Source organism: Eumetopias jubatus, unplaced genomic scaffold, assembly GCF_037043125.1.
Source record: "Eumetopias jubatus isolate StellerSeaLion01/CBP00866 unplaced genomic scaffold, mEumJub1_p1.0 scaffold_6, whole genome shotgun sequence".
Taxonomy (NCBI): domain Eukaryota; kingdom Metazoa; phylum Chordata; class Mammalia; order Carnivora; family Otariidae; genus Eumetopias; species Eumetopias jubatus.
In genome coordinates, this window is record NW_028274812.1 from 51606597 (window position 1) to 51631363 (window position 24767).

A 24767-nucleotide genomic window follows, 5' to 3' on the forward strand; every position below is an offset into this window, starting at 1 on the left:
CAATATGACTAGTGTCCTTGTGAGACCAGGGAAATCTGACACTGACATAGACACAAGAAGGAAGAAGGCCATGTAACCACAGAGGCAGAGACTGAGGTGCTACTGTTGCAAGCCAAAGAACATGAAGGATTGCTGGCAAACTATCAAAAGCTAGAAAAAAGCAAGTCAGGATTCTCACCTATCAGTTTCAGAAGGTGCCTGGCCCTACCAACAACTTGATTTTGGACTTCCAGTCTCCAGAATAGTGAGATAATAAATTTCTTCTGCTTTAAGTCACCCAGTTTGTGCTATTTTGTTACAGGAGCCCTAGCAAACTGATACCGATTTCCCTTGTGTGGGGGTGAGATCTATGACTTGCTTCTAAACAATGGGATATGGCAAAGGGATGGGCCATCACTCCCACAATTACAAGACTCTCTTGCTAGCAGACTCATTCTAGAGACTCACTTTCCCTTGCTGGCTGTAAAGAAGCAAGTTACTAAGAGTCCCAAAGTCACAAAAAACTACAAAGAATTGAATTCCACCAACAAACACGCAAGTAGGGAGCAAATCCTTCCCTAGTCAGACCTCGGATGAGACTGCAGCCTGACCCGATATCTTGCAGCTCTGTAAGACTCTATGCAGAAAATCCAGCTAAGCTGTGCCTGGACTTCCAACCCACAGACACACAGATGACCCACAGACACACAGACATCGTAGGATAGTAAACACATGTTGTCTTAGGCTGTTTTTAATAATTTGTTACACAGTATGAAAAACTGATACACTTATACTGTAGCATAGCAAACTGACTTTGCATTCTCTCTGGGAATGAAAAATGTTGAAAGCTGACTCTATGGGTGCTTTCATGCATGCTTCAGAAGTTCCCGTCACTGGGGACTCTCTCACAGTTCCTTTGGTGTGGGCCAAGCATCTTTTCTTATCAGTTTCTTGCAACTCCTTCCTTAGGAATCCAGTGATCACCTCCTGGTTCTTGCTGCTAGGGTCCCTCTGGCCAGTACTGAGGTCAATCCCATGCTACTACCCTCCCTCATGAAGCCTACATCTGGTCACCAGTAAACACTCAAAGATCCTTTGGCCTGGGGTGCCCGGGTGGCTCAGTCGGTTAAGTGTTTGCCTTATGCTCAGGTCATGATCCCAGGGTCCTGGGATCCAGCCCCGTATCAGGCTCCCTGCTTGGCCAGGAGCCTGCTTCTCCCTCTCCCTCTGCCCCCCTCCCTTGTGATCTTTCTCTCTCTCTCGTGTCAAATAAATAAATAAAATTAAAAAAAAAAAAAAGGATCTTTTGGCCCAACCATATCTAGGAGGGCAGGCCCTTCCCAACATAGCAGCCCTCTCCTCAGCCCATCCCTCTACTTCAACTTTGCTATATAGCAATCCAAAGTTAACAGCTCTATGCGGTCCCTCCAATAGCAGAATATGAGGATTTGATCTGTGATATCTATTGTGTTGGAAATTCCATCAGAATGGAGGCAGCAGAAGTACCATTTTAGCAACTTGTTACTTTGAGTATTCACAAGTCATAAAACAAAAAAAAGATACAATTTAGTGCTAATGCTACTATTAATTTCTAGCTGACATTTTAAAAATTAGCTTGTCAAGACTATGAACCCTATTTTGGGGCACCTGGGTGGCTCAGATGGTTAAGTGTCTGCCTTCGGCTCAGGTCATGATCCCAGGGTCCTGGGATCGAGTCCTGCATCGGGCTCCTTGCTCCTTGGGAGCCTGCTTCTCCCTCTGCTTCTCTCTCTCCCCCTCTCTCTATCCCTCTGTCTCTCATGAATAAATAAAAATCTTTAAAAAAAAAAAAAGACTATGAACCCTATTTTAAAAATAATGATTAAATACCCTAAAACAAATTTATGTATTGCAAGGTGACAGAAGCCAAGGAATCAAAGTATTTTGCATTACTGGGTGCCTGGGTGGCTCAGTCAGTTGAGTGCCTTCAGCTCAGGTCATGATCTCAGGGTCCTGGGATCGAGTCCTGCATCGGGTTCCCCACTTGGCGGGAAGCCTGCTTCTCTCTCTCCCTCTGCCCCTCCCCCACCCCCACTCGTGCTCTCTCTTGCTCCCTCTCTCTCAAATAAATAAATAAAATAGTTAAAAAAATTTTTAAAAAGTCTTCTGCATTATTTAAAAGCTCCTCTTATGGGTGGCAAAATGCAAAACTAAACTATTTAAAACACAAAATTTATTCATTCATTTATTGAAATGTTTATTAAGCACCTTCTAAGTGAAATTCTATTTTAAACTTTTAAAATATTTAATTTTGATCTTACTTAGCCAGATTGCTTAAAAAAGGCAGATGTATAAGAAGAAAAATGGGTATCAGGTAAAATTTTAGAGATGCTTATTATTCCAAAATTACCTGAAAAAGCATTGCTGTAATATCTAGACAGAGTCTGCATGATGTCTTTCGAGTGCTGGGTCCATGGTGCTATCTTTCTGTAGGTTTTTACACGATGAACAAGTTGAGAACCACCATACTGAAGGGATAGGGTATCCCCATGATCTTCATAGAGTTCCTCAAATAACCTAAACCAAAGAAAACCAAACATTACAAAATTTTACCAGAAGTATTACACACGTTGTTCAGTTAGCCACATATGAACTCCTATGAGCCTTTCAAGTAGACTCTTGATGATAAATCCACATGCAAAATATATGTATAGTAATAGTCTAATAAGTAAAAAAAGTCATAGAAAACACTAAAATGGAAGTAGGAGCACCAAAAACCACTACCACCAAAGCCAGACCAAGGTGGTTCTAACCTTACCGAAAGACTCCTAACTTTCTTCAGGCTGCCAGATCAATTTACCTCCCACAACAGAATTTTCCACCTTTCTGGAAAAAGGACATGCTCTTGTCTCTGACAGATAAACCATATTCTTTCCTAAAAACATAAGTTTGAAACTTGTATTTCTTCAAGTGCCTGTTAAGATTTTCAGTGCTGTGATATCTGTGGATCTGGCCATTTGGAAGTTGTTCATTTTCCTCGACAGAGCCTTTATGACTACCTCAGATGACCAATAACAACCGTTATTGTATTTTCAAGAAATAGCACTTCATGCAATGCCATAGATCCAATGGACAGTGAAGAAACAGTAATCCTTAATGAAGAATCAATCTTTCATGTATCTTATATTTTTAGTTCAAAATGTATGAAGGCACGTGATTTTTTCTTTCTAATGCAGTCTGGATTTGGTTGGGTTTTTTTAAAGATTTTATTTATTTATTTATTTATTTATTTATTTGAGAGAGCACGCATGAGCAGGGCCGGTGGCAGCGGGGGGGGGGGGAGGCAGAATACAAGGGGGAAGGAAAAGGAGGGGAAAAGAATCTCAAGCCAACTCCATGCTGAGCACGGAGCCCAACATGGGGCTTGATCTCATGACCCTGAGATCATGACCTGAGCCAAAGCCAAGAGTCAATGCTTAACCAACAGAGCCACCCAGGCACCCCTGGATTTGTTTTTGGAAAAACCCACGAGTTTGTATTTATCTAAAGCACTTTGGATTTATATAAAGAGCACAGCATTTATTCATAATCAACACAAAAAAATAAAAACCATGGCAACAACACACAGGTCTTTAATGGAAATATTTATTACAGAATTAATTTGAAAAATATCTTTTGGCAACATAATTTGTGAGAAGTTAAAAGAAGAAATAAGTTCATAGAAGTCCTTATTATTAATCAGTTTTGCTTTCTGTCATTACCAGCATTCAAAAGGTAGAAAATAAGATTTACCTAACTGCGTCTGTATCAAACTGCAGATTAGGCTTGTCGATCAGTCCCAAGGAGTACAGCTGGTAAGCCAGAGCACATTTTCCCACCATAAACTGTGCTGTGTTGGTGCGGTCTAAGCAGTCCACACAGTTGGTTCGAAGAACACCCGTCTGAAGAGAAATACCGTAAGACTTTCAACCATTATTCAGTGGCCAAACCTGCTTCTATCCCACTTTAGATTTCTTTTCTTAAAAAATAGAAGAAAAACCGTAGGCAGGGTATTACTCCTGAACAAATAATGAAGAACGTTATAAAAAGGTTCTATTTGCTGCCCACTTAATATTGCTGCAATGGCATCCTTACACCTTCTAGTCTATATTTGAATTTTCTTCCTGAGCTTAAAATAAAATAGGTAGTGAATATTTTCCTCATGTACCAATAGGTAAAATATATGCTTTTTTCCCTGATACACCTCCTTTATTGTACAAACCAAATATTCAGTGGTTGAGGCTGTATCTTTCTTAAAGCATAATTAATATATATATATATAGTGATTGTTTCTGGCTCATTTTCCAAAGTGATTCTAATTTATTCTTTTCCCATTTCTGTTAATGTTTTGATTTCCAATAATAAAATTTATTATGTATAGAAAAACTCCACAGGCATTATTTTAGCTGTATATCATTTGTAAGAGTTAAATACTAGCAATTAGGCTTTTAAACATTATCCCAAACAGTTAATAATTTTGCATTAAGTAAGAAGTATCTCTCTCTCACGGCTGCTTTCAGAAAACATCATACACCAGGAATACAGATTCTTTTTATTATTAATATAGTATCATCTATACCTGCAGGCGACCAGTGGCAATGACACATCCTCCTAGTTCATTCCACCTGTGTTTAAAAATAGATGTTTAAGAAAAAAGTTAATAGCATAATCTACATTCATTTTTGGTTCCAGCTCTTTATAAAGAACCAAAGTAATAGGGCCGAATGCGCCGGAATAATCAACTGATTCTGCTTACTTTCATACTTTCTGGTAAGTGAATATGCAAATAACTGAGATGGAATGCTATCCATGCTCTCTTTCCTCACAGGGAACCCAGAAAAGAAGCATCTTATCTTGCCCCAGTGTCCCACACTCAGGCATTTGTCACCCATGTTCAACCAAAATCTCTCTTGCTTTAATTTAAGCCCATTTCCTGTTTGGTTTCTACAGACATGAAGAGTAATTGCAGGGCATTAAGCCTTATCCTTCTCCCCTCAACATTAAGATTCTCCACCTCCTCCAGCATTTCTTCGTGGAGCTTTGTTGCATTCCTTTGGTTGTTTTTACAGATCTCCTTATTATTCTTCCTACTTATTTTCTCCATGTGCTAATGAATGCCTGGGAATATGTTCTAAGTACTATATAATGATATTGATATTTTATTTTAATGAGTTAAAGCATTTTAATGATTTAAAACCTTTTAATTTCTTAAAATATCATTATTTCAAAGAAGGTGCAGTACAGAGAACAGTTAACACAACAGGCCTAACTGCTATCCTCAGAAAGGCCTGCTTATACGGTTGGCCCTTGCCTGGCATCTGGGAACTTGTGTTCCCACCATTCTCAGATGGACAAGAGTGGCTCACTGTGCCTCAACTGTCTGTTGAAACAATGTGTTTTGCTGAACATCCTCTTTCCTTATGGGAGTCAGGAATTTTGGTATGTGCCAAGCAGAAGCTGCCTAGAGGACCAGCCTCCAATGAAAAACCCTGGCACTGATTATCTAATCATCTCCTCTGGTTGGCAACATTTCACACATGCTGTGACAACAAGTTGCTGGGGAATTAAGCATGTTCTGTGTGACTCCATTAGGAGAGGACTCTCCGAAAGCTTCACCTATTTCCTCTGGACTTTGCCACATGTGCCTTTTCCCTGTGCTAATTTTGCTTTGTATCCTTTAATCTTAATAAATCACAGCCATGAGAACAACAATATGCTGAGTGCTTTGAGTCTTCCTAGTGCATCACTGAGCCTGGGAACGGTCTTGTGAACCACTGTCACAGGTACCCTAAAATTCAAACTATAACAAAAGGATCACTTCTGAAGACATACACACTATATATAGTTGGGTGTTTTTTCGCTCTTTGCTTTTTTTTTTTTAAACTATTATCGTTAACTTTGTTAGCTGAAAATAAAATGCTGGGGATATACAATATTAGTTCCTTAAAAGATAAATAAAACCTGATCCTTGATCTGAAGAAGCTCACAGAGTAGTAATGAAGAAAGATTTGTGAGCAAATAATTATAATACAATGATAAACATTATTTTCATAAAAATGTTAGTATTTAGTCAATAGAAAAGAATTCCTGTTCCTATTTAATGCTGAAAAATAGAATTCACTGCAGAAAATTTTACTTTACAGAAAAATTTTATGTAATGTTTATTCCACAAAGTAAGAGATAAAGATTCTGTGGCTTCCATCTCAAGATATAAAACCAGAGGAAACCCTGTGCCCATAGTGAATGTTCATTCCACAATCACCTGAATATCTTGTCTGCCCCAATAAATTCATCCATCTTTCAAGAAGTACAAACTGCTCATATTTAGAATATTTTTATCCATAAGAGCAAAATGTTTGATTTCAGTTTTTAAATACCATACGTACTTTTCATCTGGCCGCAAAATGCTACAGTAAGAATCAGGGCGGTTAACAAAGAAACCTGTTTTCTTCACCACACTTTCTGCAATCACGTTCAGTCGATCAAGAACATTACACAGCTTGCTGATGAGGGGAGGAAGAATGAGAAATGTGAGAAGAGCCCATTTAATATATTTTTACCTTTACATCTGAAGCAAATGAAGTTCATAGTAATGATATTCAGCGATTTAATTTTTAAAATCTCTGGTTTGTATCCAACAGGAACATTGTAATAATTAGTTTCTGTAGTATGATGTCTACTCAATAACAAGATTTGGTGCAAAGAGACATGAAGGCCTGTATCAACTCTTGGCAAGCCTTAATCTTGGCACATTCCATCCCCTGGAGAGCTTTTCCCAAAGCCTTTCACTACTTAAGAGTCACATCAATCAAGTCCATATGCATTCATAAGATGACTGTGAGGACAGCGTGATGCACAGTGTGGGGGGCGGGGGGAAAAAACCCCGGAGAATAAATATAAATGGTGCCCACCTGTAATCAGGCTTAGACTCTAGGAAAATGTGTGCATATGTGTGTGTGAGTGTGTGCATGGGTATCTAACTACACAAAATGATTCAGAGAAAAGTACAATGAGTTAAAGTACAAAACAATACAATAACATTAAAAAAATTAACGAGACCGCAAAATAAACCTTGTGTGTATATGATGCCTAGGAAATGCGTAAAAGGAGACTGCAAAGTTAATGAAAGAAGGTCCCTTGGATGAGATGTTTTGAGTCAGATCTTGGCAGGAAAGGAGGGGTGGGAAAGCACCCCAGGAAGGTGGGGGTCGAACAGCAGGAACAAAGGCTCAGGAATGGGACCCTGGCTGCTATGCTGGGGGCTGAACATGCAGTTTCATTTTTCAGGAACAGAATGGCCCCAGAATAAAGAAAAAGTTATTACGTTCTGGAACCAATCAGGCGATGGGGCTTTAACACTACACTGAGGAGTTTGGATTTACTATGAACACTCAGAAGTTACTGCAGGTTCATCCACAAGTGAGATCATCTGAAAGTGGTGTCTGAGAAAGTGATTAAACAGGGGACAGGATGAAACACGGAAAAGTGAAGCCAGTATCTGTGAGGGAAAGTTGTGGAGGAGGGATGTCCTGAAATGACTAGCTACTTCAAAGAGAATGTGCAAATGGTCTAAGTCGTGGGCAAAAAAAAAAAAAAAAAAAAGAGTCTGGTCAATTAATTTAAACACTCAAATTATACACCAGTAGCAAAAAAAGCCCTTCAGCAGGTTCTTGAAGGAAATTAAAAGATACCATTTATTTTTTTTAAGATTTTATTTATTTATTTGAGAGAGCAAGAGAGCAAGCGAGCGAGAGAGCACAAGCAGGAGGAAGGGGCAGAGGGAGAGGGAGAAGCAGGTTCCCCACTGAGCAGGGAGCCCGATGCAGGGCTCGATCCCAGGACCCTGAGATCATGACCTGAGCCAAAGGCAGACGCTTAACCGACTGAGTCACCCAGGCACCCACAGTTACTTTACCATAGAGGTCAGCTTCCTGCTATTTTATACCACAAGAAAAGGAAAATACCAGAACCAAACATATGAATATCTAGTCACCTTTTGGTGTACTTGGCCATATCCCAAGGGATATAAATAATCGTGTGTTCAGGAGGCAAAAACTGGTTGAGGTACGTCACAGCGGCCACAAGCTCTTCACTCAGAATTCTCTCATGCTTTCTTTTCTCTCGTTCCTTTATCAAAAATTTAACATTTTCAGGGTTCTAATTACTTTAAATCAGAGGAACAGACTTTTAACATTTTTACTTTTCAGCTAAGACAAGAAGCCTAAGTCTTAAATATACTGAAATAAAACCTAAAATAAAAATAATATAAATGCAAAGAAATAAACACTTCATTGAATTAAAATCAACAGATAATTAGCTTCAAAAATTCAAGGAGATGAGATTTCTTTTTAATAACTTCCTGTAGCCCTAAGAAGCCCTGTTCACCCTCCTGGGCCTGGTCTACACAGTCCACATCTCACTCTGGCAGAGAACTCCCCAAGTACCAGAAGAAGGAAACCCCCAATTCCAGCCAGGCAAGAACCACACAGAAATCAACTGGGTCTGGATGGATCATCCCTCAACTGGCTGAGAGTGCTTCTGCAGCCTACATGTGTTTTTAAATTTAACTCTCATAAAACACCCTGTGAGGTAGCCAAGGCAGGCCCTTTTCCCCCCTTTTACACTGTGGTTGAATGAGGTAGTAAGAGGAGTTCACGGGACCGAATCTTACCTTCTGCCTCTGCCTGCTGTACCCCCTTACATATGACATGCCTCTCATTCCAGAGCTCTGGGGCTGGAATGCTGGCTCTGTTACCTGCTAGCCACATAGTCTTGGGCAAGGTTCTCAACTTTCCTAGTCCTCTAATTCTTCATCTATAAAATGGGCACAATACAATACATGGATACAATAGTATTTTCCTTACAGCAATAATGTGAGGTTTACAAGAGATAAAACACGATACTCTCTTATCAGAGCACCTGGCACATGGGAACTATTCATCAAAATTAACTCTTCTTATTGTTATCCTGTTCAGGACTTCACTTAGAAACAAGGTAGTACCACTGACATGGTGTGGGGCACTATTGCTGGCATCAAAACGGGTCTCGGCTGTTTTCAGTCATGGTGATTAGTTATCAGTTGTCATGAATTTAATTAGATAACCACTGTGGAAACAAAAAGGGTAACTATTTTGCACAGCTGAGTAAATCAAATGGAGGAATTAGAAAAGAGCTGATTAAGAATGGTGTTAAATCAGTTTAGGACGAACATGTAGTTAGCTTTTTACATCTGAGAAAATTAAATTATATCTCCGGAATTTTTCTCAAAAGCACCTTAAATCAACTAGGTAAACAAAAGCCATTTGAAATTCTTTGATCAAATCTGACATTTCATGAGATGGAGAGAACAGGTTATCTAATCAACCTTTGGTCATCTGTGTGTAAAGAATCTGTTCTGTGCACTGTCTGACCATCGTGGATTAGCATTAGTGGGTTGTTTAGCCAACCTCCTTAGGGTCACAGACCCCTTTACAACCAAATGAAAACATCACATGTACAAGTGGTTTTGCCTGTCATCCCAAGGGTTCAGAGACTGCCTCAATGACCATCCATGGCCCTCGGACTAAAAACCTCCAAATGCAGTTACTGCTTGACTCCAGGCTGACTTCCTATTGATTCCCCAGTAACAGCACCAAAGGTGCGTGGATTGCTACCTAATGTCAAGCAGCGCCTCAAACTTCCACAACCAAGGAAGGAGGGGAGAGGGATGGTTCACAACACATGGTAAGAGAGAAAAGAAATCAAGGAAAGTATTCTACTTTAGTGACTTCATATGGAGGCAGAATAAAGAGTGAGGATCCCTCAGTATCATTCCACATACAAATGCATTCTTTGACTCTAATCACAAATTAATACTATCCCGACTGAACTGAATAAACATCTTCTTTTGTCCTATGAATAAAATAATGACAAAAACAACAAAAAAACCTTTTTTTCTATTCCACAAAACAGCAGCTTAATCTCTAAACTCTTTTCTAGTTAATATCCAGTTATTACCCGGATTTTTATGGCAATGGAATGAGAAACAAGTACAATTTTGAAGTCCACCGACTAGCCTTTAAAGATTAAAAAATAAACGTACATTTGAGAAACCTGGGCAAGAACACTTCACAATCACATGTATCGGATATTATGTTTTGAATCTGTGTATTTAATGCAGAATTATTTCAAACATCATAGACTGAATCTCCATTTAGCCATAGCTTTTGATGGCAGTATAAGGACTCTGTAAAACATGGAGAAAAGTCACTGCTCCATTTCGGTGAATGGCATCACCATCCAGCCACCTGAGTAACCAGAAACCTCGGAGTCAAGCCAGACCTCTCCCTCTCCTTCAGCTCACAGCCAGCCCATCACTGAGTCTCCGGCCTCCACACGCTTCTCTCTAGCTCTACCACACCATCCTGGTTTAAGCCAGGGTCACCCCTTCCCTGGACAATTAGCATAGCCTTCTATGTAGTCTTCCAGCACTCTTTAACCTTCTGCCAATCCATATGTTCTCTTTGTTGAGGTCAGGATAGTCTTTTTAAAATAAAAATCTGATCACAATCTTCTCAGTCATGCGAAACCTTCAATGGCTTCCCATTATACTCTCAGGATAAAGACCGGACTCATCGACACACCCTACAAGGCTCTGCATGGTCTGGCCATAGCTATCTCTTCAGCCTCATCCCACAACAGTACGCTCACCATCTCTCTGGCCCTCATCGGCAGGACCCCTACCATATGGCCTTTCCTTCCTCAAACACACCATATCCCCTCCTGACCCAGGGCCTTGGAACCTGCTATTCTGAATTGAATACTATTCTCTCTCTTCTTGGCCTAGTTAACGCCTCTTCCTTCAGTCTGCACAGACTCATCACCGCCTCAGGGGAAACTTCTCTGCCGTTATAAGCTCTCATGGCACCGCTTAGCTGGTGTTGGTACCTCTGCATTACTTTACCCTGACACTGTTAGCTCTGTGAAGGCATGAATTATTTCTATGACCACCTTGGCACAAAGGAAACCTTCAAGAATACTTGTTAAATAATGAACTAAATGGACACAGGATTCCTTGTTTTTTTATTCAATTGAGTTACATTTATTAATCAACCTCTCAGAATAATCTCAGCTCTAAGTCGTTGGCCACTGCTACAACCATAACATAACAAAACCCTTGCTTTTCCTCCTTTCAGGGTTTTCTTGGCTGTGGACTGAAATTCTTTCAATGCACACAGTTGTGGCAGATACAGATACAATTTATTATCTGGTCCCCCTGCTCTCCATCCTAGGCTGTTGACCCGAAGGCCTACTCATATACACGAGCTATGTTGACCAGACAGTGTACTCTCACAAGGAAGCACAGAACCATAAGGCCAAGCCACAACTTTGTCCACCTGGTTCTTGAACCATGGCAACACCCCAATTTCTGAATCCAGCCTTCAGATCTTACTACTACATATTAACCTTCCTAAGAGATCTCTGGACTGTCAAGGAAATGGGTTGTATCAAGGTTAGGCTGTGGCTCTGTGATCTCCATGTTTCCTTCTCCAGGCTCTCCTGGAAACTAAGGCAGAATTTCACTCATCTCCAGTTCACCCAAGGAAATCAGAAGACTGACAGCAAAACTTTCTTCCCTTGGAAATATACTGCTGCTTCTCCCAGGTACCCAGGGAAGAAGCCACACTGAACCTAAGGCTTAGACGGTGGCTTAGACGGTCAGACACAGTGCTCTGTCACAACACAGAAAGTCTATAAACCTCTCCTCTGGGGAGAGGTAAAGCAGGCTACAAGAATAACCCCTTTGTGCTGAGGAAAAAATTTTCCAGTGTGACTGAATTTCATAACCAAACAGATGAGCACATCATACCTTCACTAAATTCAAGATGATGATGGGGGAGCCAAACCTTTGAAGCATCTGGTCGAAGTGAAGGGCAGCCACATGTGCAAATGGGTCTGCCTGATCCACTGAGGGAGATAAAAAGGATGAATAAATACCAGAATGAAGATCATAAAGCAAGAATAAAAGAAGTATAGGGTTTCATTTTCTTTTTTAATGTTTAAAGAAATGCAATTCAGCTAATCTAGTAGTTCCACTTCCCAAGTTCCTCCTGAGCTTATCAGATACTCATTCTTCATGCATTTACTGAATTTGACTGATTCTTACATTTCTGAAGTAAAATATAATTTACTAGCAGCCAAAACAAAAGAAAAATGATAAAGTTATTGAATAAAGTTAACAGAAGTCCTTCTTCTAAATTATCTACTTTCCAGTACTAAAACTTTGTTAGCATCTAAGAATTTATGGATTTCTGTGACAACAGTTCATCATCTCAAAGTGTGGGTAAAGAAGAGTCACAATTAAAAAGACTGCTGCACGCACATGTAATGGGTGGTTTCGGCATCATAGTTGAAATGTCCTGAGACCAGTATAAAGGGACAGATCCTCTAACTTGGACATAAGAAGAATAACTTCCTGCAGTAAAAGACATCACAGAAGCATCACAGAGTATTTGTTCAGTCTCCACTTCATTTGCAACATCACCCTGAAAAGAAAGGGGGCATTTAAAGATATTTTATGTTCTTAGAATTTTTTAGTGGAAAAAATTTCCAAGGATATAATGAAATTATAATTCCCATCCTTAGAGCATTTTAAAAGAGGTAAATGTTGATCAATATTCAATGTGCACATTAGGAAAGGAAAACCATTAAAATGCAACAAAGAAAGGCAATTAAAAATAGCCGAGAATAGACTAGGAAAAAATCAAATTAAATAGCTAATAATACAAGTAGCAGACAGAGAACAGCTTGAGTGATATAAATGGCAGAGAGGGAGAGAAAAGGAAAACAATTACATGAAATTATACAGGAGGTTAGGAAGACCAGCAGAATATAAAACCTCAATTCTGAAGACCAGGGAGGAATGAAAGGACAAAAGAGTGAGATTCAAGTAATTCCTGACGGACAGAAGGGGGAAAAAAGGTCTTGAGTTAGCTTGACTTATAAAAGTATAGAAGGATACGACAAAGAATAATTTGAGGCATTAATAACATGTCTGCTTGATTATCTGTGAAATATTAAAAAACAAGTAACATAGCAAAACTGTGAATTTTCTTAGGGCACCAGTTATAACTATTTTCATTGTTGATATAGTTTTAAGAACAATGTTGCTATTTTAACCCAGGATTCCAACCCAGTGTCTCACTCAGTCTGTCTACCCAATCACACATCTGCGTAAGACTCAAGCTGTCTACTGCAAATAGAGATGAAACATTTGGAGGAGATGACATGACTGGTGGCAGGATAGGACTTCTGTTGTGGTTATTTTCCAGGGCCGAGCAGAATAGGAGCCTCCCTGGAGCCAAACTAAAGCAGAGGCAAGGGGGGAAGGGGCTTCCATACCTCGCTCTACCTTGTCTTCTCATCAAGGATGCATTTCCAATGAGTGCTCCCCTCCACTTACTCCTCTGATGGAGGTGCTTTGCTATTTTAGTCACTACACTAAATATGCACTACATTTTTTCATATCTTACAGAAATGGCTCATTCTCCAAAACATGAGACAAGTCATAACTCCCCAAGGCAATGCATAACCGGCTCCAAGATAGTTGATTTTTCAGAACATCCGTATACTAGTCACATTCCTCACAAGTTTCAGATACTCCAGAGCATTAAATATTCTCTTGATCATGTCCCTTGGCTTCCTCTGTCAGCAAGGTTGATGTGAAAGGTTAAGATGGCAGCAGTGCCATTGCTTCTCCACCTTACCTCACAGTTTGCACCTCTCTTGAGAAAGCGGGTCCCAGCAAACTTACTGGATCTTCTAGCTATTAGAGTCACATAGACTGGTCGTCCGTAGATCAACAGCTCTTAGAAATCAAGTTAAAGCTGTTTGAGCATTCACACCGAACTGTTACACCACACCAAGAGAATCCTTAGACCTTAAATATGCATTTAAATATATCTTGTTTGGAAGGTTAAAGAACATCAAAAAGTTCTACCCAAGAATGGAACAGCATTGCGTCTAACTGTTCTTCCAAATGAGGCAGGTATTAAAGCAAAAACAGGCCTCCCTAAGGAGTGGTTTCCATGAATTTCAGAGGAAATGGTAAAAAGGTGTAGGGTTAGCGGCCAAGGGAAGATCTGGTCTCTCCTTATTGCCAACTAAACGATGTAAATGGGTACAACTAATCCTTCTTTAGTCTTCAGAGATCATACACCTCTCAAAGAGAGCATATGTCATTTAACAGGGGGTTAAATATGAAGGAATATATAATACTTAGGGAATGGAGTAAGTATAATACTGTAAAAGTTACCCAAATTTGTCACCTAATTGCGAAAACTAAACACTGTGAATTATTTAACTGATATGCAGGTTATCAATTATGTCACCTTATTTAGCTTTCTGAGCCTCAGTTTCATCTTCTGTAAAATGGTGTAAGTACTAGTAAAGTAACTAACTTTATGAGGTGGTTAGGAGGACTAGGTTAGGTAATGTGTGTAAACCAGTGCCTGTCCTATAGTGAGTGCTGAATATATAGCAATTTCTTTTATCACCATAAAGACTTCTGGAATTCATTAAATGCTTGACAACTAGGAAACTAGTTTCATCATCTAAACTAATGAGCTTTAAAATTATAATCCATGGTGCTATTCGCTATTTTAAAAACACCAACATTTACTGTGCTTAATATATGCCTGGCCCTGAGTTAGCTCTTGATGATACAAAATAGTTTAGAACTACCTCTTGGAAAACGCCATTAGAAACTGTAGCACATTCTTCTTGGTGTCCTTGGTGGTGAAGACCTTGTGTTCTTTCCAGGTTCATTTCACTTTTGGAAGCAGAAAAAGTAATTCAGGGCCAAATCTCATTATTCAGTGAACAAACCAAGCAGATAATACTACTCACTGCTTGGAAATGATTATAAAGTAATGAGCCTTACTTGCAAGTGTGGTGCATAAATCTCACTCATCCTCATTTTAAGCTTCCTTTGTGTCTTCATCTAGCCTCTCTTCTTCCTCATTTGCCAGAAAGAAAGCACCACCAGTCCTCTTTAGGACTAACCTCTCCGGCTATACCCCTTGATCCCACTCCTCCCAAATGTTCTAGTGCAAGAAAAAAATATCAGTAATCACGTTTACCCACTTAATGATCTCAAAACGACCACTCCTTTAAAGTTTTCACCATAGGCCTTAAACAACCTAAGACACAAGAAAGAATGTCAACTGGAAAACAAGCTAGGTGTACAAATGCCCTACATGATCTCAAAAAGGGACAGGAAACTACTCCTAGAAAGTATACACTGCCTCTCTAAGCCTCATAGCATAACAGCACTTTCTGGAAAAGTTTAAACCATAGCTAGAAATTAAATAAAAGGAAAAAAGTATTTGTAAAATTGAACTCAAAATCAGCGTAACCCAAGGTTCAACCTACATCTATTTAATCTCTTTTGTCCCTTTCCAATCTAGGGCTTTATCACATTATGCCTGAACCACAGCAATCTTTTCCTAACTCATGCCCCCTGTTCTAGTCACATTTTATTTAATCCAGCTTGAAAATAGCTGTCAACTCAACTTTTCTAAGTACTCCCCTCTACATTACCCTCTTGAAAAAAACTTTCAAATGTTCAGGCACCAAACCCAAAATGCTTACGCAGTCTGACCACCAAAGCAATCTGGTGAATTGCAATCTGACTCCCCACAACCCACTACATTGTACCTCCCAAGGATTTTATACCCAAGGCAAAACACTCCCATGAACTTTTCTACCCCTACACTCATGGTGCTTTCCCCACCTAGGAGCTTGCTCCCTGCTTCCTGCTAAGGTCTGACTTTTGTTTAGAGCCCAGGCCAAGCCTGCTTTTTCCTATGAGCCTGCCCCATCCTCCCCACCCATCAGTGATTCTGTGCCTCCTCTCAGGTATGAATGATACTCATTGCCTATATCACTTCCTGTGCACATAGATTTTCTTTCCTGATGTTTATCTTTCTGTGTACATAAGAGATCTGGTCAAATGATCTGCATTCCTCTTTGTATTTCTACTATCTGATATCATCAGTAAGTTTTCCTGCTGGGTGCACAGAACGGTAATTAACAATCTTATAATTCCTATACAGTCTTCTACAGATTGATACAGCATAAGTTTAATAATATATACCTTAGTTTTTTTTAAAAAAGGATACTTGACTGCCCACAGAACCCATGAATAATATACAACAGCCAGTCACGATGCACAGTATTTTTAATTATATCCAGAAGTTCACCGTTCCACACATACTTCATATAAGGCTCACTAGAGATCCCAAATACACCTGAAAAATAAAAGTTGGTACCAGAAATATAAGGAAATTGGTCTATATTCATCTTTAAGTTTTTGTTTTTAACTTCAAAATAAAATGCCTGATTAATAGAATTGCCATTTTCAGTGGATATAACCCATATTATCACCTAGAACACTGCGCTGATTCTGTACAAAGTAAGAGAATAAACACATTTTTCTGATTTGTGAGAGTTTTTTAACCTAAGAGGAAAGTAAACAAGAGGGAAATTAAGGACACATGGACAAATACATGACTAAGGCTGAGAGAGAGCATTGGGCAGTGGCTGGAAGCACTGCTCCTGGGTCCAAGTGCCTGGGTCCAAATACAGGCCCTGACTCTCGTCAGCAGGGTGACAGCTGTGACCGAGAGTGTTACTTACTGCCTCAGTGCCCATTTCCTCATCTGTACCTGTATCACGTGGTTGTTGTAAAGATGGTAATGTTGGTAATGCACACAAAGTGCTTCAAACAAGCCTGGTGCCTTACTGATACTTCTGTAAGTGGTAGTTATTACCATATCAGGCTTTTTCTATATGAAGAAATTAATTTCATCAAACATCATTTCAACATATCCAGATACGTTTATTAAACATTGATGACTTTTACAAAACTTATATAAAGGGCAAAATAAGAAATAAGTATATTTATGATTATGGCTTAAAAGACTGTAACAGTGGGACACCTGGGTGGTTCAGTTGGTTATGTGTCCAACTCTTGATTTCAGCTCAGGTCATGATCTCAGAGTCCTGAGATCGAGCCCTGGGCCAGGCTCTGAGCTCAGTGGGGAATCTGCTTGAGGATTTCTCTCCTTCTCCCTCTGCCCCTCCCCCTGTTCATGCCCATTCTCTCTCTCTCTCTCAAATAAATAAATAAATATTTTTTTAAAAAAAGACTGTAACAGTTCTGGATAGCAGGCTATTTTTCTGCTCAAAACATGGTATGTTAAGTGTTTATATACTGTGTCAAATACACTTGGTTTGATTCCTAAAAACTGAACCTTCTCTGCCCTTTCAATGCTTTACACAGAGCACAAATAGTACACACAAGAACTAGAGTCCTGTCTTTGCCATTTACTAGTCTCTGTAACCTCTGGCAAGTTATTTAACATCTCTGAACTTCAATTTTCTGAACTGTAAAACAATGATACTACTATTCACCTCAGAGATAGGTTCAGATTAAATAATACATGCAAAGTGCACTGCCTGACATAGTAGAGACTTTTTAAAAAATGTATTATTTTCCTTTTCTACCTACCCCTCTATCTTCTACCCTCACTCTGTTTCCTATCAGTTTCCCCCTGTGTGATAGAAGAATAGTGCCCCCCCAAAGATGTTATGTCCTAATCACTAAAACATGTGAATATGTTATGTTACATGGCAAGGAAGAATTAAATTTGCAGATGGAACTAAGACTGTTAATCAGATGACCTTGAGATTGGGAGAGTATTTTGAATTATCCAGGTGGGCCCAATGTAATCACAGGGTCATCATCTGTAAGTGAAAGAGGAAAACAGGAATGTTAAGTATCAGAGCGATGTAATGAAAGAAAAGCCTCGGCTGGCCATTATATTACTGACTTTGAACATGGAAGAGGCCCGAAGCCAGGGAATGTGGGCAGTCTCTAGAAGATGGAATGGCAAGAAAATGTCTGCACAGTCTCAAAAAAGGAACGCAGCCCTGCCAACACGCTAATTTTAGTCCACTGAGACCTATTTTGGACTTCTGACTTCTGTAACAGTTAATCTGTCTAGCTTTAAGTCACTAAGTTTGTTGTTAATTTGTTATAGCAGCTATAAAAACCTAATACACACTGTTATTCATATCCATCACGTAGAACTGCTCCAGAGATAGTAAAAAAATTAAGTAGCTTTTAGAGGCTTAATTCAGATTCCAGAACAAATATTCAAATTCAGATTTGGGATGACATCCAGTGCAAATTTAGTAATACCTTTAGCTTTCCTATTCCTAAGTGGGATATTTAGAAGAAACGATGCAAGCAAATATTTAGGCACAAATTATTTTGATCTCCACCTGTCTCTAGTAGTATAGGTTACAATTTGGGAGTCTAAACCAGGGCAAATTTAGGTTCTGAGGCAGGGAGGGTGCACTGAGTTTGGCCTTAGTGCAAGGGACAGTCAATCTAATAGATTAAGGGCAATGCCAGGGATAGCATCCAGTTTAAATAACACTCTAAGTTTTCTTAGAGTGAACAAGAACCTTTGGCAGGGCGCCTGAGTGGCTCAGATGGTTAAGCATCTGCCTTCGGCTCAGGTCATGATCCCAGGGTCCTGGGATCGAGTCCCACATTGGACTCCCTGCTCCTTGGGAGCCTGCTTCTCCCTTTGCTTCTCCCTCTCTCTCTCTCTCTCCCCCCTTCTGTCTCTCATGAATAAATAAATAAAATCTTCCAAAAAAAAAAAAGAACCTTTGGCAAAATGGTAAGAGAGCACAGGCTTTTTGAGAGTACTGCAAGGACAAACCTTTTGGAACTTTATATTACATGCTAACTCTGCACCCACATTGTCATCACTATTATTCAGGTTGCACAGAGCAAGGTGCCCAAGACATTATTGACCTACCATGTTTCCAAAGTACATCCAAGTCAGCTAAACAGCTTTAAGTCTGAAATGATTCCTTCCCAACATTCATTTTAGCAATGCCTCAGGCTTTAAAGTTCTAGGCCAACCCAAAAATCTAGGGATAAAAGGTAACCATCCTGTTGTGTGACGGGTTCATTTAGGATCTCCAGGATGACCCCCACATGTGGTTCTGTAGTGATCCTACAGTGGTCCTAACAGAAGCAAGGCCTGTGAGGGACACCTGGGTCAAGCTGGGACCAATCAAAATAAGAACAACCTCTGACCCGCTGCATTGGTTCCTTGGCACATTGGCCATGTGATCTTAATCTCTACGCCTCAGTTTCCTACTTAGTCTTTATTTCTTTAAAAGTGGCATCATACCAACTGAGCAGAGTTTTTATAAGAATTAGAGATATTGTAGTAAATTTCTAGGATGCAAGAGATAATCCATGGTGAATCTTTGCCAAAACTCTCTATGAAGGAAAATAAGGTGGTGGTGTGTATTCTCCAATATTCAAAAAAACCAATTCTCCATTCAAACTTCACCAAAAGCCTAGACCTAAATGTATTCCATTAAAAATACATGAATATTTGCTAGGAAATGTCAGCATACAATTTTCTGGCTGGCCCACAAATGAAATCACATCATAATTAATGAGTTCTATAAAAATGAATTGGTCAAGTTTATATATCCAAAACAACATCATATAAGGACACAGAGCAATAAGGGACAGAGAAATATGAAGGAAATGTGAGTTAATTTAATGAGATGCCATTTCACGGATGCTGTATTAACCTACATTAGATGTGCTGAAAACCACCTACCGCTTCCACCCTGTGTAATTAATCCTTCATCTTCAAAGATGTCGAAACTCTCCTGGCGAGGCTGGGTTGTTTCTGACTTTAACATCTCCAGGGGCATTCGCAAGACAGTGAGATTATACTGAAGTGAGTGGGACAAATCATAGCTGTAACTGAGAACATAACTGAAACTTAGTAAGAACTATAAAAGCAAAACATATTTCAGTCTTGGCTCCTATATGGAATTAAAAACTGAACCACATTAGCACCTGTTCAATTACTTGGAAGCAAAACTATTCAAATAAACACTATAAAACACAGTAAACCATGAATATAATTAGAAACTTAAAAATCACTACATCCTCAAAAAATTAAAAATAGAAATACTATACATCCAGTAATTCCAGTTCTGGGTATTTACCAATTGAAAACAAAAACACTAATTTGAAAAGATATATGCACCCCTATGTTTCCTGCAGCATTATCTACAATAATCATGATATAGATATGGAAGCAACCTAAGTGTCCACTGATAGACGAATGGATAAAGAAGATGTGGTATATCTATACAATGGAATATTACTCAGCCATTAAAAAAATGAGCTCTTACCATTTGCAACAACATAGATGGACCTAGAGGGCATTAAATCAGTGATATATAAGTCATATAAGTCAGACGGAGAAAGACAAATACTGCACCATTTCACTTATATGTGGAATCTAAAAACCAACACAAACAAACAAAAAAAACAGAAATAAACCCACAAATACAGAGAACTGGTGGTTGCCAGATGGGAGGGGATGGGGGATGGGCAAAACAGGTAAAGGATATCAAGTGGTACAAACTTCCAGTTATAAAATAAGTCACAGTGATGAAAAGAACAGCACAGGGAATATAGTCAACAATATCGTAATAATGTTGTATGATGACAGATGACTATATCATTGTGAACACTGAGAAATATAAAGAATTGTCAACTCACTATGTTGTACACCTGAAACTAACATAATACTATATGTCTACTATGCTTCAATTAAAAAAATTATTGCATGGCTTAGGCATTTGCACAATTAGAAATATACAATACAATGTGAATGATCAACATTCACTGACTTGCAATTTGCAGTTTTTGCTTCACAGTGAAATCACTCTAACTTCACAGCCTTGTGTAAAGGGGTCACACTCTCATACATATCTGAATGGAATTCCATAGATGTTACAATATCCACAATATCTAATAGTGCACGGTCTGTACTCTAGTTTACATATGAACAAAAATAATTCTATTAATTATTAGTGGCAGTACCATAACTGACTTCATAATAAAACAGGAATAAGCAATCAATACAAGCCATTACGATAAAACATGTTGTAGGAGAGTAACAACCATCCAAAAAGTTATAAGTCTTTGCAAATAAAATTTGGCCTTGAGGCCAAAAGAAACCCATTTTACAATCCTGATTTCACATAATTAATAATTTTTAAAGTATCTCTAGCTATATATTTTAGCACAGAATTTCAGAAGGTATCTAGAATTCTTTAGATTTACACAAATTCATAAAGTACTTTAATAATATTTCAAGGTGGTTACAATTTTGCCTGGAGACTTACATATTATTTCAATTATTATTTCTTCTTTAATTTATTCATATAATTTGACTGAAATTAATTTGGTTCATCTGTGAAATTCAATTTTACCATATTTGCTAGATGGAGCCATTAATTTTACTAGCATCTAATCTCAGGGATAAATATTGTATTAAGACATTGACTTTTCAATCACATTTACAATAACATCAAAAAAAATAAAATACTTAGGAATAAATTTAACCAAGGAGGAGAAAGATTTTACACTGAAAATTTATAAGATACTGAGGAAATAAACTGAAGACACACAAAAAAATGGAAAGATACCTCATGTTCATAGAGCAAAAGAATTAATGTTGTTTAAATGTCCATACTCCCCAAAGCCATCCATAGATCCCTATCAAAATTCCAATAACATTTTTCACAGAAATAGAAAAAACAATCCTAATAGCCAAAGCAATCTTAAGAAAGAACAAAGATGGAGGCATCACACTTTCAGATTTCCAACTCTTTTACAAAGCTACAGAATTCAAAGTAGCATGACATAAAAACAGACACATAGATCAGTGGAACAGAACTGAAAGCCCAGAATAAACCCATGCATAGAGAGTCAACTATTTAGCAAGGGAGCCAAGAAGACACATGGGGAAAGGATAATCTCTTCAATAAGTAGTGCTGGGAAAACTGGGTACCCATATGCAAAGAATGAATTGGACCCTTGTCTTAACAACATTCACAAAAATTAACTCAAGATGGATTAAATATTTGAATATAAGACAAAAACTATAAAACTACTAGATGAAGACAAAGGGGAAAAGCTCTTGACATTGCTATTAGCAAAGATTTTATGGATATGACACCAAAAACACAAGCAACAAAAGCAAAAATAAACAAGTGGGACAACAAGCAAACTAAAAAGTTTCTGCACAGGAAAAAAAGTTAAAATAAAAAGGCAACCTATGTAAAGGGACAATATATTTACAAACCATCTATCTGATCAGGAGTTAATGTCCAAAATACATAAGGAACTCATAAAACTCAAGAGCAAAACAAAACAAACAACAAAAAACCCCCAAAATCCAATTAAAAAAGGGCAAAGGACCTGAATAGACATTTTTCCAAAGAAAATAGCCAACAGATACGTGAAAAAATGTTCACCATCACATCAGAGAAATGCAAATTAAAGCCACAATGAGATAGCAAATCATACCTCCTATAATGGTTATTATCAAAAAGATAAGAGACACGCGTTGGCTAAGCTGTGGAGAAAAAGGAACCCTTGTGCACTGTTGGTGGGAATGAAAATTGGTGCAGCCACTATAGAAAACAGTATGGAGGTTCTTAAAAATTTTAAAAATACAACTACCATATAATCCTGCAGTCCCACTTCTGAGTATATAGCCCAAAGAAATGAAATCACCCTCTTGAAGAGATATCTGCAGCCCCCTGTTGACTGTAAGCATTATTCACAATAGCCAAGCCATGGAAACATCCTAAGAGTCCAGCAATAGATGAATGGATATAGGATATTACTCAACCATAAAAAAAGAAAGAAATCCTGCTATTTGCAACAACATGGGATGGAATTTGAGCGCAGTATGCTAAGGGAAATAAGTCTAATTATTTCTATATGTTCTTCACTTCTATGCAGAACCTAAAAAAGCCAAACTCATAGAAATAGAAAGTAGAATGGTAGTTGCCAGGGGCTGGGGCACGGGAAAAGGGTAGGGTGGGACAAATTGGAAGATGCTGGTTACATGGTACAAACTCCCAGCTATAAGATAAATAGTATCTGGGGATCTCATGCATAGCATGGTAACTGTAATTAACATTAATGAATTATAACTTGAAGTCTCTTGAGAGTACATCTTGAATGTTTTTACCACACACACACACACACACACACACACACACAATTATGTGAGGGGATGGAGGTGCTGACTAACCTTATTGTGGTAATATGTCACAATACATATGTGTATCTAATCATCACACTGTACACCTTAAACTTACACATGTTATATGTCAATAATATCGCAACAGGCGGCAGTGGGGGGAGGATGTTGATTTTTAACTTTTTTAAATATCAATTTTTCCTAGTTAGAATAATTGCTTTATTCCAGCCTAATCTTTAGAATGTAGTATATCCTTTTTTAAACTTACTTATGAGACACAAAAACCATAACTGACATACTTTTACTTCTGGGATGACTTGATCCCAGAGCTCAGTATGAGGATGCAAATGAAGTTGAAATCGTGGAGAAAACCATTTCTAACAGTACCACCAAGTTTCAGTAACAACTTGCAGATGCTATACACATAAAATGAAGCCATAAAGACAGAAAAGCAGATGACTGAGATAAACATAATGGAAATAAACATTCAACAAACATTTGTGAAAGCAAAAATTCTTTCTTTAGGAACCGTTCACTAGACCACTGTTAAAATAATGAACTTCCTTTAGCTTCACAACAATGAAGACATAACCCATTCTATATAGTAAACATGTTTTTCTTTATTTCACAGATAAATAAATGGTTAACTGTAGAAACAATTTAAAAATAAATTTAAAATAATGCAAGTACCCCATCAGTGCACAGCACCAATAGCTACTACACTCTAAGCCCTTGTTTGATCCTTGGGACTCAAGTCCTTTTTGGTACATGCTATTTTGTGTTCTCCGTTTTTAGCTTGGATATTACAGCTGATAGAATTTTCCATTTAGCACAATAACTGCATCTCCTAGGCCTACATATTGGTCACATCAGTGGTGGTATAATACTTAATGCGCTGTTAGAATTTACTTGCCCATCATTCAGTTACTGGTATTTGAGTTGTCCCTGAATTGGCTGGTTTGCTGGTTTGGGACTATCATAAATAGAGAAGCTATAAGTGTCTCTTTATAAGTAGGAATTAATATTTTCTCTCCTAATTTATTTTCTTAGGATATGTTTTCATAAATACTTTATGCCACATTCCCCTTCAGGAAAACTATTAATTTACACGCTCATTAGCGGTATGTTGGTATTATAACAATTCTTTCTATTATGGATTTATTTTTACCTAATTTTACTAGATTGTTAACTAAAACAATCTGTGAAATTGTTAAAACTCTGTATTAGAAACTGAATGCAAATTTCATTTTTGTAATTAAAAATTACAATACAAGAATATTTCATTAAAATCCTACCTAAAACAAAGATGATTTTTATAGTGAGAATAATTCCCCTGTAATTTGTCCTTTCAATATTCAAACATCAGATTTTTAAAAGGAAGAAATACCTTTATCTTTATGTTTTTAGATGAAATCATTTGGCCGATAAAAAAAATAGAGGAAGTACCACTGTGTCCTCTGATTCTGTTTTTCCACCCTGGAAAATAATATAAATACATTTCTCCTGTCAGGAGAAAAACTAAGTTCAAACTTACCTAAAGTAAAAATTGCTAGATAGGTCCACATTTTGAAAGATTCGTAGATACCTAAAAAAAAAAAAAAAGCATATCAC

General features: G+C 38.2%; 1 protein-coding gene across 4 annotated transcripts in view; it reads right to left on the minus strand.

Annotated features, from left to right (window-relative positions):
* Nucleotides 1–24767, minus strand: part of FIG4 (FIG4 phosphoinositide 5-phosphatase) — a 129584-nt gene that overhangs the window by 76592 nt on the left and 28225 nt on the right. For all 4 annotated transcript variants that reach the window (XM_028104173.1, XM_028104171.2, XM_028104172.2 and 1 more), the window contains exons 5-15: nucleotides 24691–24741; nucleotides 19698–19846; nucleotides 16158–16286; nucleotides 13743–13843; nucleotides 12359–12521; nucleotides 11846–11943; nucleotides 7991–8124; nucleotides 6384–6500; nucleotides 4577–4622; nucleotides 3751–3899; nucleotides 2369–2535 (exon numbers count right to left, since the gene is read on the minus strand). In XM_028104173.1, coding sequence (XP_027959974.1) covers nucleotides 2369–2535; nucleotides 3751–3899; nucleotides 4577–4622; nucleotides 6384–6500; nucleotides 7991–8124; nucleotides 11846–11943; nucleotides 12359–12521; nucleotides 13743–13843; nucleotides 16158–16286; nucleotides 19698–19846; nucleotides 24691–24741 — 1304 coding nt within the window. The remainder of the gene's footprint in view (nucleotides 1–2368; nucleotides 2536–3750; nucleotides 3900–4576; nucleotides 4623–6383; nucleotides 6501–7990; nucleotides 8125–11845; nucleotides 11944–12358; nucleotides 12522–13742; nucleotides 13844–16157; nucleotides 16287–19697; nucleotides 19847–24690; nucleotides 24742–24767) is intronic.